The sequence below is a fragment of the Prionailurus viverrinus genome, chromosome B1, assembly GCF_022837055.1.
Source record: "Prionailurus viverrinus isolate Anna chromosome B1, UM_Priviv_1.0, whole genome shotgun sequence".
NCBI classification, from domain to species: domain Eukaryota; kingdom Metazoa; phylum Chordata; class Mammalia; order Carnivora; family Felidae; genus Prionailurus; species Prionailurus viverrinus.
In genome coordinates, this window is record NC_062564.1 from 201,164,239 (window position 1) to 201,181,143 (window position 16,905).

At 47.3% G+C, this 16,905-nt stretch overlaps 1 protein-coding gene across 1 annotated transcript in view; it reads right to left on the reverse strand.

The window, feature by feature from the left end:
* The window catches only part of EVC2 (EvC ciliary complex subunit 2), a 135,108-nt gene that overhangs the window by 91,591 nt on the left and 26,612 nt on the right, over window positions 1–16,905 (reverse strand). The window contains exon 7 of the mRNA XM_047856663.1: window positions 14,938–14,991. Within this exon, the coding sequence (XP_047712619.1) occupies window positions 14,938–14,991 (54 nt within the window). The remainder of the gene's footprint in view (window positions 1–14,937; window positions 14,992–16,905) is intronic.

A 16,905-nucleotide genomic window follows, 5' to 3' on the forward strand; every position in this document is an offset into this window, starting at 1 on the left:
ATCCCACCCTGAGTTTCTGATCCCCTAGACCCAGAGACAGGGCCTCACGAGCGGCGCATTTCCAACAAGCTCCCAGGGGCCGCTGCCGTGCCGTTTGTCCGAGGAACACACGTTGAGAACCCCTAGGTTCAGGGTTTCACAAGAATTAACTCCTTGAATGCTCTCAAAGGCACTCTGGACAAAGTGAAGAGCTCTGGATTTCTAGCCCTCCAGATCTGGCTTGAAATTCCAGCTCCGTCACAAGAGCCGTGATGCCACGGATGAGTGGCTTAGGCCTAACCTCTGGCAGCCTCACTTTTCTCGTCTGTGAAATGGGGATAAAAATACGTCACCGCAGGGAGATCAAAGACAACAGTAATGTAGAGATTCGTGCAAAGCTTGGCTTGATCGTGCTATTTGATCACCGATTGCTTATCGAGTGTTTACCGTGTACCAGGCTGTCGGCGGGGGTCCTTTCTCCGTTTGTGGGATGTACCCTCCCTGTGGGCACTGACTGGGACTGACCAAGGTCCACCTCCCGCCTCCTGTTCACAGGCAAGGGGGGCCCGTAAACAGCCGAGAGGGTGAAGCCTGGCCTCTGGATTCAGACCACCGGGCTGTGTGACATCAGCTCTGCCTTATTGGCTGTGTAGAATTGGTCACATCAGTTCATCTCTCTTTGCCTCTGTTCCGTCCCTTGTCTAATGGAGACAGTGGCCGTCCAAGGGTCGTACTGAGGAGTACACAGGAATATGAACGAAGTTGAATGAAGTCGTTAGAAGAGTATCCGGCCTTAACACTTGCTCACCAAACCCGAGTGATTCTTGCCGTGTCTTCCTTTGTGGGCTGTGTAGACAGAGGCAACTCCTTTTGGTACCATAATGGAGAAGCTGTACGGTGGCCATTAATCAGTCGTTTTATCAGAAGGTGACCTCAAGGGGCACCTGGGTGGCTCTGTCAGTTAAATGTCCAGCTCTTGGTTTCAGCTCAGGTCATGAGCTCACGGTTCATTGGTTCCACCCCGTGTTGGGCTCTGCACTGACAGCACGGAACATACTTCAGATTCTCTCCTTCCCTCTCTCTCTCTCTCTCTCTCTCTGCCCCTTCCCGCTCTCTCTCGCAAAATAAAAAAATAAATAAAATTCACAAAATTAAAAAAAAAAAGGTGACCTCAAAAACAGACCTGGACCAAGAGCCTCACATTTTGATAACACTTTTACCCCTTGGAGTACTTTCAACAAAACGTCTATACTCAAAAATAAGAGGGACAAAATGTGTGTGTCCATAACAAGAAGGCTTTAAAACAGTCAGTTCTTTAACTCAGCAGTTTAATACCTAGGATTCTATCCTCAGGGAAGAATTCAAAACTATGCATAAAAGTTTATATACAAGGTTGGCTTGGTCCAGAAATACGCACACAAATTTAGCTCTGTATTTTTTGCAGAGCATCATATAAAGTATCCTAATGTATCCTAAATGTTGCAAAATCCAAAGAGCAGTTAAATATTTTAAGTCTCTATAAATTATTCAATCCATATAATGAGCAATCTTGTAGCCATTTTACTACTTTTAAAAAGCACAGTAATGTAGGGCGCCTGGATGGCTCAGTCAGTTGAGCCTCTGACTTCGGCTCCGGTCATGATCCCGCAGTTTGTGAGTTCGAGCCCCATGTCTGGCTCTGTGCTGACACCTCGGAGCCTGGATCCTGCTTCCAATTCTGTTTCCCTCTCTCTCTCTGCCCCTCACCCACTCATGCTCTGTCGCTCTCTCTCAAAATTAAATAGACATTAAAAAACTTAAAACAAGTAAAATAAAAAATAAAAACCACAGTAATGTAAATCTACTACAGAAAAGAGCTCTTAACAAAAGTCAAGGGTATAAGATGATAAGCAAATGTCCTGCTGCCTTCCCCTACCTACTCTAACCCAGCTTCCCAGAGGCAAATCTTTTTTTTTAGTTTATTTATTTTGAGACAGAGAGAGTGAGTGCATGCAAGCAGGGGAAGGGCAGAGAGAGGGAGAGACAGAGAATCCCAAGCAGGCTCCAGTACCGAAAGCTTGGAGACCAATGTGGGGTTCGAACTCATGAACCACAGGATCATGACCTGAGCCAAAGTTGGTCACTTAACCGACTGAGGGGGCCCCCAGAGGCAAATATCTTAAACAGATACTGTTTTTAGTTTTTATGGCTTAGTAAACCAGATGGTTACTTAAAATTGAAGTCTAAAATTTATACATATATCTCTATTTCTTGATTCATCAGCATTACATACTATTAACTGAATTATTATGAACATATTATAGGTACGTATGTAACATATTATGTGTAATACGTATATATACCATACATATACACATATATGCCATATTATATAATTATTAACACATTATTCCCTCTTTGACAGATGTGAATTTAGCTCATGAATTTTTACCTTACAAATTTGTAGGGTTTGTGACCTATAAACATCTCTTCCCTTCCTTCTAATTGTAATGATTATGTTTAGTTTTTCAATTAGCTATCTTTGTAAGTTTAAATTAAAAAATTAAACTTCAATTTTTACAACATTTAGAGGCGATTTCTTGTTGTCTTACTAAAAAAAGATAATGAAGTTAATGTCCCACACTTGCCTCTCCCCCCTTGCCTTTCCCACTTCTTTCTTTCACAGTTTATTAGGTTTAAAACATATATATTTTGTTCTGCAATCACAATTCTTTGTCGTTTATAGATTATAAAACCTAAAACTAAAAAAAATTTTAAGACACGATTATTATGATTATACAAATGTTATTCACTGAAGAAATAAGTAAAAAAAAAATCCTATGTTAATAAATATCTGCCCCTCAAAGCAATATATTTCTAATTCAATCCCTTTTCTTACATTTCACCGATTATTCGAAATCATGCCATATTTTTAGTTTGTTAACTAACTTTGGACTAACAGTCCTTTCTCTGTAACTTTTTGTTTTCCCTGGAGTTTCTCACTGTCTTTCTTTTTTCTTCCTATTATATACCATTTCCTTAATGACATTATCTGTTGCAGGTAGTGGATTTTTTTTTTTTTTCTTAAAGTCATCGTTCCCTGAATGCTTTGGCATTCTGACCTGATCACAACTGGTTACTTTCCAGGGTTGCTGCTGTCATTTGGAGCCCTCTATTTACAGCTTTCTGTGTTGTCACACATGATTGGTTAAAGCAAAACTATGCTTCTTGGATCCCATTTCTTCCTTTTTCTTGGATGCTTTTTTTTTTTTTTTCAGTGTGATGGAGTATTCTCAGTATTTTATTTGTTTGCAAGTAAATTTGTTTAGAAAACATTTTTTATTTCATATGTCTTAAAATGTTGTTACTTTGCCCTCATTTGATTTATAATCTGGCTGAATCTATCACTCAAGGTCCAAAATCATTTTTCTTCAGAACACTGAAGGTACTGCCCCACTGTCTTCTGACATAACTGTGTCTGATGACTTCTTAGAGGGATCTGTTTCTGGCTTTCTAGGAATTTTAAAGTTTTCCCTTTTCCCTTGGAATTCTGAATATTTAACCATTAAGGTTTTTTTTCGTAATATTTTTAATTGTAGTAAAATACACATAACATAAAATTTATCATCTTGGGGTGTCTGGGTGGCTCAGTCGATAAAGCCTCTGACTTTGGTTCAGGTCACTATCTCGCCGTTTGTGAGCTGGAGCCCCGCGTTGGGCTCTGTGCTGATGGCTCGGAGCCCGGAGCCTGCTTCCGATTCTGTGTCTCCCTGTCCCTCTGCCCCTCCCCCACGCATGCTCTCTCTCTCTCTCTCTCTCTCTCTCTCTCCCTCGCTCAAAAAACGAATAAACATTTTTAAAAAATTACCATCTTAACCATTTTTAAGTCCAGTCCAGTTGTACATCACAGTGTGTACAATCACGTTGTTCTGAAATCATTACCACTACCTGTCCCCAGCAGTTTTTCCTCTTACAAAACTGAAACTCTGTCCCCATTAAACCACCCTCCTTCCATCCTCCAGCCTCTGGCACCCACCGTCCTACTCTCTTGTCTCTGTGAATCTGACTACTTCACTTAGCATTAGATCTTTATGGTTCATCCATGTCGTTGCAGTGTGTCTCAGAATTTTCTTTTCTTTTTTTTTTAATTTAAATTCAAGTTAGTTAGCATACAGAATAGTATCGGTTTCAGGAGCAGAATTTAGAGATTCATCACTTCCATATAACACCCAGTGTTCACCTCCAAAAGTGCCTTCCTTAATGCCCATCACCCATCTAGCCTATTCCCCTACCCACCTCCCCCCCATCAACCCTCAGTTTGTTCTCTGCATTTAAGAGTCTCTTATGGTTTGTCTCCCTCTCTGTTTGTGTCTTATTTTATTTTTTCTTCCATTCCCCACTTCACACCTGTCAGAATGGCTAAAATTAACAACTCAGGAAATAACAGGTGTTGGCAAGGATGCAGAAAAAGGGAACCCTCTTGCACTGCTGGTGGGAATGCAAAGTGGTGCAGCCACTCTGGAAAACAGTCTGGAGGTTCCTCAAAAATTAAAAAAAAAAAAAAAAGAACTTCCTTATGACCCAGCAATTGCACTACTGCTAGGAATTTATCCAAAGGGTGCAAAAATGCTGATTCAAAGGGGCACGTGCACCTCAGTATCTAGCTCTTTAGCAGTGCTATTGACAGCAGCCAACCTATGCAGAGAGCCCAAATGTTCATTGACTGATGAATGGATTAAGAAGGTGTGGTGTGTGTGTGTGTGTGTGTGTGTGTGTGTGCCTGTACATAGATGTATATGTATATACATTATACATTATATATGTATATACGTGTATACACACACACACATATACATAATGGAATATTACTCGGCGATCAGAAAGAATGAAATCTTGCCATTTGCAACAACGTGGATGGAACTGGAGGGTGTTATGTTAAGCGAAATAAATCAGAGAAAGACAAATACATGATTTCGCTCATATGTGGGATTTAAGAAACAGATTTCCTTCCTTCTTAAGGCTGAATACAATTCCATTGTTATGTATATATCATACTGTGTTTATCCATTCATTCATCATTGGACACTTGGGTGGCTCCCATCTTCTGGCTTTTGTGAATATGCTGCTATAAACATGGGTATATGGATATCTCTCTGAGACCCTACTTCTAATTCTTTGGGGAATATACCTAGAAGTGGAATAGGATTATATAATAGTTCTATCTTCAATTTCTGGGGGAACAGCCAAACTGTTTCTCCTCCTTCTCCTCCTGCTCCTCCTCCTCCTCCTCCTTTTTTGATAGCAACCAGCCTGATATGAGGCGGAATCATCATGGTTTTGATTTGCATTTCTCTAATGATTAGTGTCAGAAGGCAAATGCTTTTATTTTATTTATTTATTTTTTCAGCTTTAGGAAGAAGAATGGAGAGATACAGGGAATTGCTGATATCTGATCACCAACAGCAGGCCGGTCCCTAGGTTAGGTGCCTGGAATGGGTTTAACTGTGTCTTCCAAAAGGATATGCTTAAGTCTTAACCCCCACTAGCTATAAATGTGACTGTATTGGGAAAGAAGCTCTTTGGAAACAATAATCAAGTTAAGATGAGTTCATATTGGATTAGGGTGGGTCTTAAATATAATGAATGTGTGCTTATAAAGACAGACTCGCACAGAGAGGGTCATGTGACCACGGAGGCAGAGACTGGAGTGAGGTAGCTACAACCAAGGAAGGATTTCCAGGAGCCACCAGAAGCTAGGAAGAAGCAAGCATTCTTCTCCAGAGCCATCAAAGAGAGCACGGCTCAGCCGACACCTTAACTCCAGACTTCTAGCTTCCAGAACTGTGACAGAGTAAGATTCTGTTGTCCCAGGCTCCCCAGTTTGCGATAACTTGTTACAGCAGCCCCAGGAAACTAATAAGGTGTCAGCTTTACATCATACAATCTTCAGCAATCTTGTAGTGGATGTATTGTCCCCATTCCATTGACAGGTAAACGGAGATGGAAAGAGATTAAGTAGGTAATCAAAGTGCATAGTAGCCAAAAAACCAAAGCCAGCCCTGCCTGACTCCAAAGTCCGTGTTCTCCCTGCATTAGATCACACTGCTTTTGTCCAGGGGGCTGTGGGGTTTTCTAAACACATCTGGAGTCCCAACCTCCCACACCAAGGTAGAAGTTCCCTGCCTGATTGAGGAGAACCAGAAACAAAGACTACAACAGAATTACATGCCGGCAGGGTCACTGTACTGTAAAAGGCAGGAAGAGATCTCTCTGTCCCCCTCTGTCTCTCTCTTCCTTTCCTACCTCATGAAGTAGAACGGGCCAACGGGGTCAAACCACCAAACTTGTCTCCTCTTCCCACCTTCACCATCTCTGAATCTCCACCTGAGGTCTTACCTTCCTTTGGCCAATCACATGGCCAAGAGAATTTGAAGAGTAGAAGCAGTGTGGCAGACTGTGACGCAGGATCTAGCTTAACTCAGCGACACCGATGCGATGCAGGAATGAATGTCTGTATCTAGGAAGAGGGCAAAGGCAGGGCAGCTCTACAGATCCCGCCATCTTTCTCCCTTCTCTCTTGGGAATCTGATGCCAAGTGGTAAGCACATCCAGGTACAGACTGCCTGCTTGGGGCAGGCCCACTCACAACTCTCACTTTCTTCTTTCAACCTTCACTCATCCATGTTGCTACTTTTTTTTTTTAATTTTTTTTTCAACGTTTATTTATTTTTGGGACAGAGAGAGACAGAGCATGAACGGGCGAGGGGCAGAGAGAGAGGGAGACACAGAATCGGAAACAGGCTCCAGGCTCTGAGCCATCAGCCCAGAGCCTGACGCGGGGCTCGAACTCACAGACCGCGAGATCGTGACCTGGCTGAAGTCAGACGTTTAACCGACTGCGCCACCCAGGCGCCCCCCCATGTTGCTACTTTAAGCTAGGTCCTGCTCCTGCCCAAAATGTCTCTGCTCTTCAACTTTCCTCCTCCATGTAAATGGCTAAAGAAGAGTAAGATCTCAAGATTAGCTTTATGGGAAGAAGGAGGCCCAATATAATCATTACCATCATCACCATCACTGTCATCATCACCATCAGCATCACCATAATGTCACCATCGTCACCATCACCATCACCATCATCATAGTTAACCTGATTCAGCAGACAGTAAACACCAGAGATGGCCCCAAGTGCTTTACACGCATGAATCCATTAACATCTCACAATAAAACCAGAAAGTGGGTACTGTTTCAGTCTATATTCTACAAATTAGAGTTCAATAGTGCTAATCAGTTAAATAAATGGCCCAAGAGCACAGAATGAGTCACTAGTGAATCCGGGTTTCACAGCCAGCAGTCTGGCCTAGAAGCTTTCACACCACAGCTGCCTCTCTGGGGCTCAGGCTCCAGCCTGGCCTTTTACCAGGAGCCTTGCATTAGGTCATCAAGGTCTTGGGTCACCCTGAACATTGTGATTCCCACTCTGAGTATACAGCTCACCCTTCTGGACTGAGTGGCAGGGCAGGATTTTAAAAATCTCTCAGTGTCTGGACAAAAGCCTTTGCAAACCATTCTTCAAAACTATTCTTAACCATCAGGGTCTTTATTGAACTTTTGCCAGAGGCGAGGCCTTACTCCCTTTATAGTCTTTGAAACAATACTTTAAACTCAGAATTCTTATGTCCATCTCACATGTGCAGAAACCAAGCTTTGCTATAACTTTTTTTTGCCTGAAACTCTCTATTTAAGTGAATGCATCACAGTGGGCTACCAAGGTTGGCTCGGTGTTTGGATGTGGTGGTCAACTTTCCTGACATCGAGTTCATTCAATGAGCCCAGTGATGGGTCCTCAAAGGACAAGTGGGGAACAAAAGATCCAGGCCCTGCTCTAAGGAGCTCACAATCTTGCAGAAAAAACAGACAAGCAAGCAAGCTGGGGTGACACAGTGTGGCTGGGTGAGGCTGGAGAAGACTGGAGAAGTAGGGTGGGGAGGGGTGCAGCTCCTAGCTTAGCTCAAAGGACAAAGGCTTTACACGAGGTGACCCATGGACAGAGGAGAATGAGCCGGGAGGAGGGCAAGCCAGGCAGAGAGAACAGCATGAGCCGGACCTGCTATGTGGAGGAAATGCACCCCGGGTCCCAAAGGGTCTTCAAGAGCAGGATAGTGATTTGCAGCAGCGTCCGAATGGTTTGGGGGGGTGGTGGTGGTGACTGCAGGGTTTTAAGCCAGGAAGTAACACGGTCAGATCAGTATTTTAGAAAGGTAGATCTGGCCACTGCGTGGCATCAGCCTGGAGGAGGATAAACGAGATGTGACAGCCAACAGAGAAATGATGACAAGGCTGCAGGAGGCAGTAGAATCTGCTGATAAAGACCATGGACTCTGGCCCTAGTTGAGGGCTCAGCTCTCAGCTCTGCCCCCTACCACACTGTGGGACCCCGGGCCTCCCTCTCTGCAAGCTGAAATCTCCCCCATCTATAAAATGAGGATTAAAATAGTGCCTATGGTGGGTGTGGGGCACCTGGGTGGCTCAGTCGGTTGAGCGTCCAACTCTTGATTTGGGCTCAGGTCATGATCCCAGGGTCATGGGATGGAGCCCCGCATCACGCTCAGCATGGAGCCTACTTAGGATTCTCTCTCTCTCTCTCTCTCTCTCTCTCTCTCTCTCTCTTCCTCTGCCTCTCTTCCCTGCTTGCACGCTCTCTAAAATGAAATAAAAATAAGTAGTCCTTATGGTTCTCAGACAGGTGAAACACAGAATTACCATACAGCCAAGCAATTCCACTCCTGAGTGTGTACCCCAATGAACTGAAAACAGGTGCTCAAACAAAAATCTGTACCTGAATATTCACAGTAGCACTCTTCATAATAGCCGGAAGATGGGGGAAGCCCAGATGCCCATCAGCTGATGAAGAGATAAACAAATGTGGTCCACGCACCCCCCCCCCATACAATGGAATAGGAATCAGCCATAAAAAGGAATGAAGTCCCGACATATGCTACAACACGGATAGACCTTGAAAATATTACGCTAAAGGAAAGACGCTGGAGCAAAAGGCCACATTCAATGAGATGAAATGGCCACAAGAGGCACACCTGTAGAAACAGAAGGCAGATCAGTGGTTGCCAGGGGCTGAGCGGGAGGAGGGGATAATGGAGAGCAACTGTTCAATGGGAACAGAGTTTCCCTTTGGGGAGATGAAAAGGTTCCAAACCTAGGCGGCAGTGATGGTTGCTCAACACTGTGAACATACTGAATGTCACTAATGATAAGTTTTGTGTATGTGTACCTTACACACACACACAAAATAGGACCTACTGGCTAGGGATGTAGTACAGAGACATCAGTCAGCAAATCTGAGCTGCTATTACTGCGACGACTGGAAGGCTGGAGGGAAGGGCAGGAATTAGGAAAACATTTAGGAGACAGAGTCCACTGGTTATGGTGACTTGAGTGCTGGAACGGATGTGTGGGATGCTACAGATGGGGGCCAAAAGCGTCCTTGGATGTCTGGCTTGGTAGGCGGGGGGCTGGTGGGACCAGCCACCACAGGGACGGGTACAGAAATGTATGCACTTAAGAGCGCCAGAAATCAGCCCCAAGTTAATCACTCTTTTAAGACTTCCTCTAAAAATCTCGCAGCCAAATTCCACTGATAATCAGTATAAGAACAGATTTCAAAGAGTTGATTTACCATAAACTTCATTAACGAATAAAGAAAAGCAGTTGAGTGGTCCCAGCCTCCTTGTCCCCAGGCTCTGACTTTCCCTCTCGTCTCTGACAAAGAATCACGTGCTATTGCCATCCTTTTAATCACGTATTAGCTGAGAGCAGATTCCTTTGATGAGCTCTGTCAGTGCATTCAAGAGGAGCAATGATGGGGAAAAAAGTCCTTTCAAAAAGAATGCTTTCAGTGCTTCTGATCTAACAGCAAGTTACAAAAGCACGAGGAGAAATTATTTACACGTTGACTTCAATTATGTAATAAATAAATTCAAAGACCCGTAGAGGCAAGAAGCCAACGTGTTAGCAGTGGTCCTCTGCTGGTGAGATTATGTGCTAATGCTACTTTACTTTTCCAATTCTTTGCGTATGTGTGTGTACGTGTCTGTGTGTGTGTGTCTGTGTGACACCGGGAGGGTGTTTTCTTTGTCCACAATGGTCGTATATTAAATCCCACCCACCTATGCCTCAAAAGACAGAAAAAAGTTTGAAGACAAAAACATACAGAATGATTTCTCTGAAATTGACTTGAAGAGTAATTTGCTGAAATCCTTCACTTTGAGCTAAAGATCCAAGAAACAGGGGGAGTTACTTACTTGCGGACGTGTCTCCCACAACCCTTGAGGGGCAGCTCTGAGAGCAGACAGTCTCTGGGCTTCCCAGCTGACAATGCTGACAGGAGTGAGAGCTTAGAGGCAGTCACAGGTAGAGGCAATCACACTTACCAACAGAGCTTTGCTGAGGTACCAGTCTGGTGAATAAGCAGATTTGGGAACAAATTGCCCAACAGGACTTTTAACCCTGTCAAGCTTCAGGACCCTGGCCAGTTCCCAGAGCCTCGCCAGGCACAGATTTTTGTTTTTTTCACTCTCAAATGAGAAAGTGAAACCAGATAATATTTGAAGTCTCTTCCAGGGCAAAAATTCTGTTCTGATGTCACAAAAATGTATTAAATGCCAACCAAGGGAACTAGGCCAATGTCACAGAATGACAAGGTTTATCAGATGTCTCAGCGTTGTGGGATTCCCAGCCAAGGGGCTACCAGCATGCCTGGGGGAGGTTCAGGAATCACAGGTGTGCAGAAGTTGGACAGGGTCTTTCAGGACGTTTATGAATTGTCCAGAGCACAGGTAAGAAAAGAACAGCATATACAAGACCAGAGCAATGTGGAAAACACAGGGACCCAGCAGCACCTGGGGACAATAGAGACCAAATTTTCTGATGGATCCTGAATATTACCCTGAGATAACTGGGCTTAATCCAGCAGGCAACAGGGAGTCCCTCCAGAAACAGAAAAGCAAGCAGGTTTTGGGTTTTATAGAAAGATCACTACAGTGAGGACGATGGGCTGGAGGGGAGCAGGACCGGACAGTTAGGAGGCCGGTGCAGTAATCCACACAGAGAAGGTGGACACAATGTGTGAGTGCACACCTCGCATCCTGAGAGCATCTCAAAGCCATGTGATCCTGCCAACAGTTACCTGCTCCCTCCACAAAGGCACAAAGGTACACGCTGCAAATCCCCGTGTTTGAGAAATTCTCATATAGCATATAGCTGTCTACAGACACATTCTCTTTCTTATTAACAGGACCTCTTTGCATGTCGAAGACACTAATCCCCTTTTATGTGTTACAAGTATTTTCCCAGGTTTGTCACTTCCGTAACGCTGTTTTTAAATGTAAAATTTTCATCTATTTGGGTACTCAAATCCATGGTTCTCCCTCATGGTTTTCTTCCTGTCATATAATGCTAACCTATATTTATTTTTTACAAATCGTTTTATCTAGATTTTAATCTGATGAGGGAATTCGCTTTATTTTCTTCTAAAAGATCCAGCCAGTTGCCCACAAATGTATGAATGATACACTCTTTTCCCATTGACTTGAAATGCCTTTTTATTATACGTACATCTGTGTAGACAATCTATTTTACGCCCTTGGTCTGGCTTTTCCTGCAGAGTTGCATACAGCATTAACGTAGCTTTAGAATTTTTTAATATGTGCTGGGGAAATCCTCCTCTATTACTCTCCAATTGTCACAATGTTCTCACCTAGTTTCATAAATTTATATCTGCAGGTGAAACGGATTAACTTGATCGCATTTCTCCCCCCAGATCCGACTAAAATGATTATTGGAACTGCCTTCTGCATGAATTTGGGGGACGGAACAGGTGGTTTAAACATCTCTCTCTTGATTGGATCTGAGATTCCCCTTCTCCCGATCTCTGCCCCCGGCGCCCAGCCCTTTCGTGAGCGCACGGCACCAACATGAGAAGCTGTGGGGAGGTCCGGCGCAATCTGAACACCCATGTCCAGCACATACAGCGTGATTATTCCCTCCCGGAGCCTCTCATGCAACAGACAGAAAGAGCAAGAGGGCTTGAGATAGGAAATGGGGACCTTGCTGTCCTTGGCTGACACCTGCCGATTTCACCCTCAGGAAGGTAAGAGAAAAACAAAGGAGATGATGGGGTCTCCTCCAAGGGTTGAAGAATCCCAGCCTACAAAGCACAGACTTCATGCCTTTACTCTGTTTAGTTGTATGATGGCAGGGAGCCTCCGTCCTCACTGCCCTGCTCCTCCTGTTCACTCTCACACTTTCCTGATGTAATGGCGTCACCTCACAGGTTCCCCTGTCAGCCGTGCTAGAACACACTCTGTAGCTGGCAAGAGCCTTGGCTGGGTCACCCATACGCATAGCTCACTGGTGCCAGGAGGCCTCGGTTCACATCCCACCAACAGCTGAACCGGCTCAGCCTCGAGGTCAGATCTTCAGCGGCGTATTCTAGAACACCCTTCCTCCGTCTTTAACTAGGTCCTTCCCTTAACGACCTCCAGCTGAATGCTCACCTCCTCCAAGAAGCCTGCCGTCTACCCAGCACTCTTTACTGCCCGTATCTGCAGCATGTATGACCTAGATTTCGGGGTCACAACCTCACACATTCAGTCATGGCAGCTGTGTGTGGTTTGACCTTTGTTCTTCTCATTCAATGTCTCAGTGAGGGCACGGGGACAGTGGGTGGTAGGTGATCTGAGTCTCCAGGCTGCCCCAGACTCCACAACGGCCTGGAATCTCGCACTGGGATTGACTCACACTTACGGCACCCGATGGCCCCTTGGGCTTGAGACCCTGACACGTGACACCCATTCACAAAAACCACAGAACAGCTGCAGAAGGGTGCTGTCTGCATGTGCACGCAATAACGATCCCAAAGACCGCAGCTGACGCTTACAGAGCACTTAAAAAACGCCAGGCACAGGGCGCCTGGGTGGCGCAGTCGGTTAAGCGTCCGACTTCGGCTCAGGTCACGATCTCGCAGCTTGTGGGTCTGAGCCCCGCAACGGGCTCTGCGCTGATGGCTCAGAGCCTGGAGCCTGCTTCGGATTCTGCGTCTCCCTCTCTGTCTGCCCCTCCCCCACTTGCACTCTGTCTCTCTCTCCCTCTCTGTCAAAAATAAATAAACATTAAAAAATATATTTAAAAAAACCCACCAGGCACTGTGCTGAGTGCTCTACATACCTCAATCCATTTACTTTGGTGACCACCCTACGAAGGGGGTACTATTGTCAGTCTCCTTTCATAGCCGGGAAATGGAGACTCAGGGAGGTAAGTAACACATCCACAGTCACATACAATCGGTGGACGGACAGGGAGTCAAAGCTAGGCCCTTGGCCCGAGAACCTGATGCCCCACAACGCTGTAGGGCCATCGCATTTTGTATGCCTCATCTCCCCACTCAATGGTGATCTCCTTGAACGTGGTCGACAAGGGCAGGGTCACCGGGACCAGGGGCGGTAGGGCTGACATCCAATCCAATGCTCCACTGCCTGACTGCACCCACGGGTCTGCACCCCACAGTGGGCACCCACTCCTGTTTCCCTTGAAGGCAATGGGTGGCCTGGAGGCTGCCCCGAAGACCTGGGTGTGGCTCACCTCCATCCACGTGAGAGGGCCTGGGGAGCGGGCGAAGTGAACCTTCTCTGACTTTTATTACAGTCACGCAGCGACTAGACAGCAAGCGGCAATCGCCAGCATTGACGATGATCAGCTCGGCCAAGGGATGCTGACCTACTGAGTGCCACCCAGAAGGTAGGGCGCAGAGTGGGGCACAAGGATGCAGCAGACACAGCCCCGACCCTCCAGGGGCTCACAGAGAAGCCAAGATGGTTTGCACCCATCTTCCTGCCTCCCCTGCCCCCCCCCCGAAACCCTCTCCTTGCTCTAGCCAGACTTGGATTTTATTTCCATCTCTTTTGGACAGGGATTTAGCTCCTTAGGAGGCGGCGTGGCCCAGCCGCAGGGCTCTGGAGCCCCAGTGTTCAAACCCTGGTTCTAACGCCCGCAAGAAAAGCACACTCACAGGCCCAAGACTGGCACCCTCTGAGAGGCCACCGTGCAAGGCGGGGCCTCGGCTGGCACGCGGGACCTTGGGTTTCTGGACGGTAACCACCGCTGCCTGAAAAGAGTGGCTCGCTGTGCCTAGGCGGCCGTGTAAACAGCGTGGTTTACACTGAACACACTCCTGGGAGTCTGGAACATGCCAGACAAGGGTGCCCGTGTGCCCAGCCTCCAAGAAGAACCCTGGGGCCCGTCTCTGACGAGCCTCCCTGGTGACAACATTGACGTGTGCTGTCACACCTGCTGCTGGAGAACGAAGGGCATCCTGTGGGACTCTGCCGGGAGAGGACTCTGGAAGCTGAGGCCCGGTGTCCTCCAGACCTGGCCCCGTGCCCCTCCGCCCTTTGCCGATTCTCCTTCGTATCCTTTCCGGTAAGAAATCAGCCGGGAGCGTGACTATACTCGGAGTCCTGTGTGTCCTCCTAGTGAACCACCGAGCCTGGGAGTGGTCTTGGGAATCCGGACACACTAGCCAGGTGACCTTGGGCAAATTACTTGACCCAGCTGTGCCTCGGTTTCCCCATTTATGAAGCGAAGGTGATTTAAAAATGGAACCCAGCCCCCCAGCGCTGCCGCGAAGATCACACAACCCAGCGTATGTGAACCGCTCAGAATGCCTGTCTGCAGCAGGTGCTGAGGTAGTGTGAGGTGTGGTCCCACTGTGCGTATACGCCATCCTGTCCAGATGGAAGGGCCATTCGGGAAACCAGCCGACGGCTTCTAGCCACGCCGGGGGACCGCAGACTGCCAAGGCCAGCGGCCGCCCCTCCCCTTGGCTCTGAGGACACCCAGGGACCAACACACCAGCATGAAGGCACATCGGGCGTAAGGTGGCTGTCCAGCTCGGGCATTTTCTCTTACCTTTATCTTCTCTTCTGCTGTTATGGTGAAAAGGGCTTTTAGTTGCGTTCTGTTCTAGAAAAAGAAAGAAAAAATGCTTTCATCAACAAGTTTTGGGAATCTGACATTTGAGGCACCCACCACCCGCCGTGCCTGGATATGCACCGGGCCTTGGACTACTGGGGGCCGGGGGCCTGCGGGGGTCTTGAAGTCCCTTCAGAACAGGAAAAAGGTGGGGCACCTGGGTGGCACAGTTGGATGAGCGTCTGACTTCAGCTGAGGTCGTGGTCTCACGATTCGTGAGTTCGAGCCCCGAGTCGGGCACTGTGCTGACGGCTCAGAGCCTGGAGCCTGCTTCTGATTCTGCGTCTACCTCTCTCTCTCTCTGCCCCTCCCCTGCTCATACGCTGTCTCTCTCTCTCAAAAATGAATAAACTTAAAAAGAAATTTTTTTAAAAGAACAGGGAAAAAGGTCTGTGGAAACGTAGAGCCTCGTTCTCTCCCGGAGATGCGTGTGGATCCAATCACCAGTTTCCCTAACTGGTGAGAGAGCAGGAACAGAGTGACCTGTGATGAGATGCCTGGGGTTGGGGTCCGGCCAGACGGGGCAGAGGACGCACTCCGCAGCTCACGGCCACGGGACGGAGGAGCCACGGGCCCTCCCCAGCATCGCTTCCTTCAGAAAAAGTTGCCGACAACGGCGGCGGACGGGGCTCTGCTGAGCTCACCTCCCGGTGGGATGTGCCCGGCCCCCAAACCCCAACGCCCCACGGGTCTGCCTGCCCGGGTCGCATCTCCTCTGCTCGGGAGCTACGGGGAGACGGGAAACCGCAGGGTGTTAGGACAGCTATCTGTCCAAGCGCGCGGCATCGGAGAAGACGCACGGCGAGAACACATTTCCTCCTGGGACAGCAGGCAGAAGGTCTGGCAACTGGGTTGGTGGTCAGAGCCAGACTGCCAGGGCTCACCCCAGGCTCCCTCACTCACCAGCAGCCTGACCTTAGGCAAGGCATTGACTTCCCTGTGCCTCGGTCTTCTCATCTGTAAAACAGGAACCCTATTCGACTCGTGGGGTTGCCGTGAGGATTAAATTAGCCAGGATAGAATCCAGAAGTGTGCGTGGCACACGGAGGGAGCCCGAAAGCATTCTCGCTGGTGGCTGTAGTCGTGGTATCGTTGTGTACAACCTGGCCTTGAGGCTTGGAGCTCGGAGCCTATGAGCGAGGCAGCCCTGTGTTGTTCTATCACAGCCGCTGCGGAGGCCTCTCTGTCTCACTGGAGGGACAGTCCATCTCCGGTGGAACCCCCTACCCACATCCCAGAGCAGCTACAGTAGCAGCCCAAACCCGTTAAGGGCCAGCAGGCCAACCTAATGGAGGCTTTGAAGGGAAATTAAAACACTACCAGGTCCTTTTCTAGGGGGAAAGGGAATTTAAAAACAAAACAAACAAACAAAACAAAAAACAACAACAAATATGAGGCTGCATTCAGAAGCACACATTCGATTAACGTTTTCCATGCCCTTCTCTCTCTCCGGGTCCCTCCTCCCGGTGTTTTCTGACACCCAAGGTCTAAGCCGAGAGAAGCTTCGATCAAGTGTGTGACAAAGCTTGACTTCAGCTCTTTGCAAAACATAAATCCTCAGCCCCGTGCTTGCTGCGGGAACTTCAAGGCTTGAGAAACACGCTTTATTTTTTTTTACTTTTTTTTTCTAAAAAATTTTTAATGTTTATTTATTTGAGCGGGGTGGAGAATGAGTGGAGGAGGGGCAGAGAAGGGGGGGAAGAGGGAGGGAGAGAGAGAGAGAGAGAGAGAGGGAGAGAGAGAGAGAGTCCCAAGCAGGCTCCACACTGTCAGTGCAGAGCCTCACATGGGGGCTTGAACTCATGAACCAGGAGATCATGACCTGAGCCCAAATCAAGAGTCAGACACTCAACTGACTGAGCCACCCAGGCGCCCCAAGGAACACGCTTTAGGTCACAGCATGAA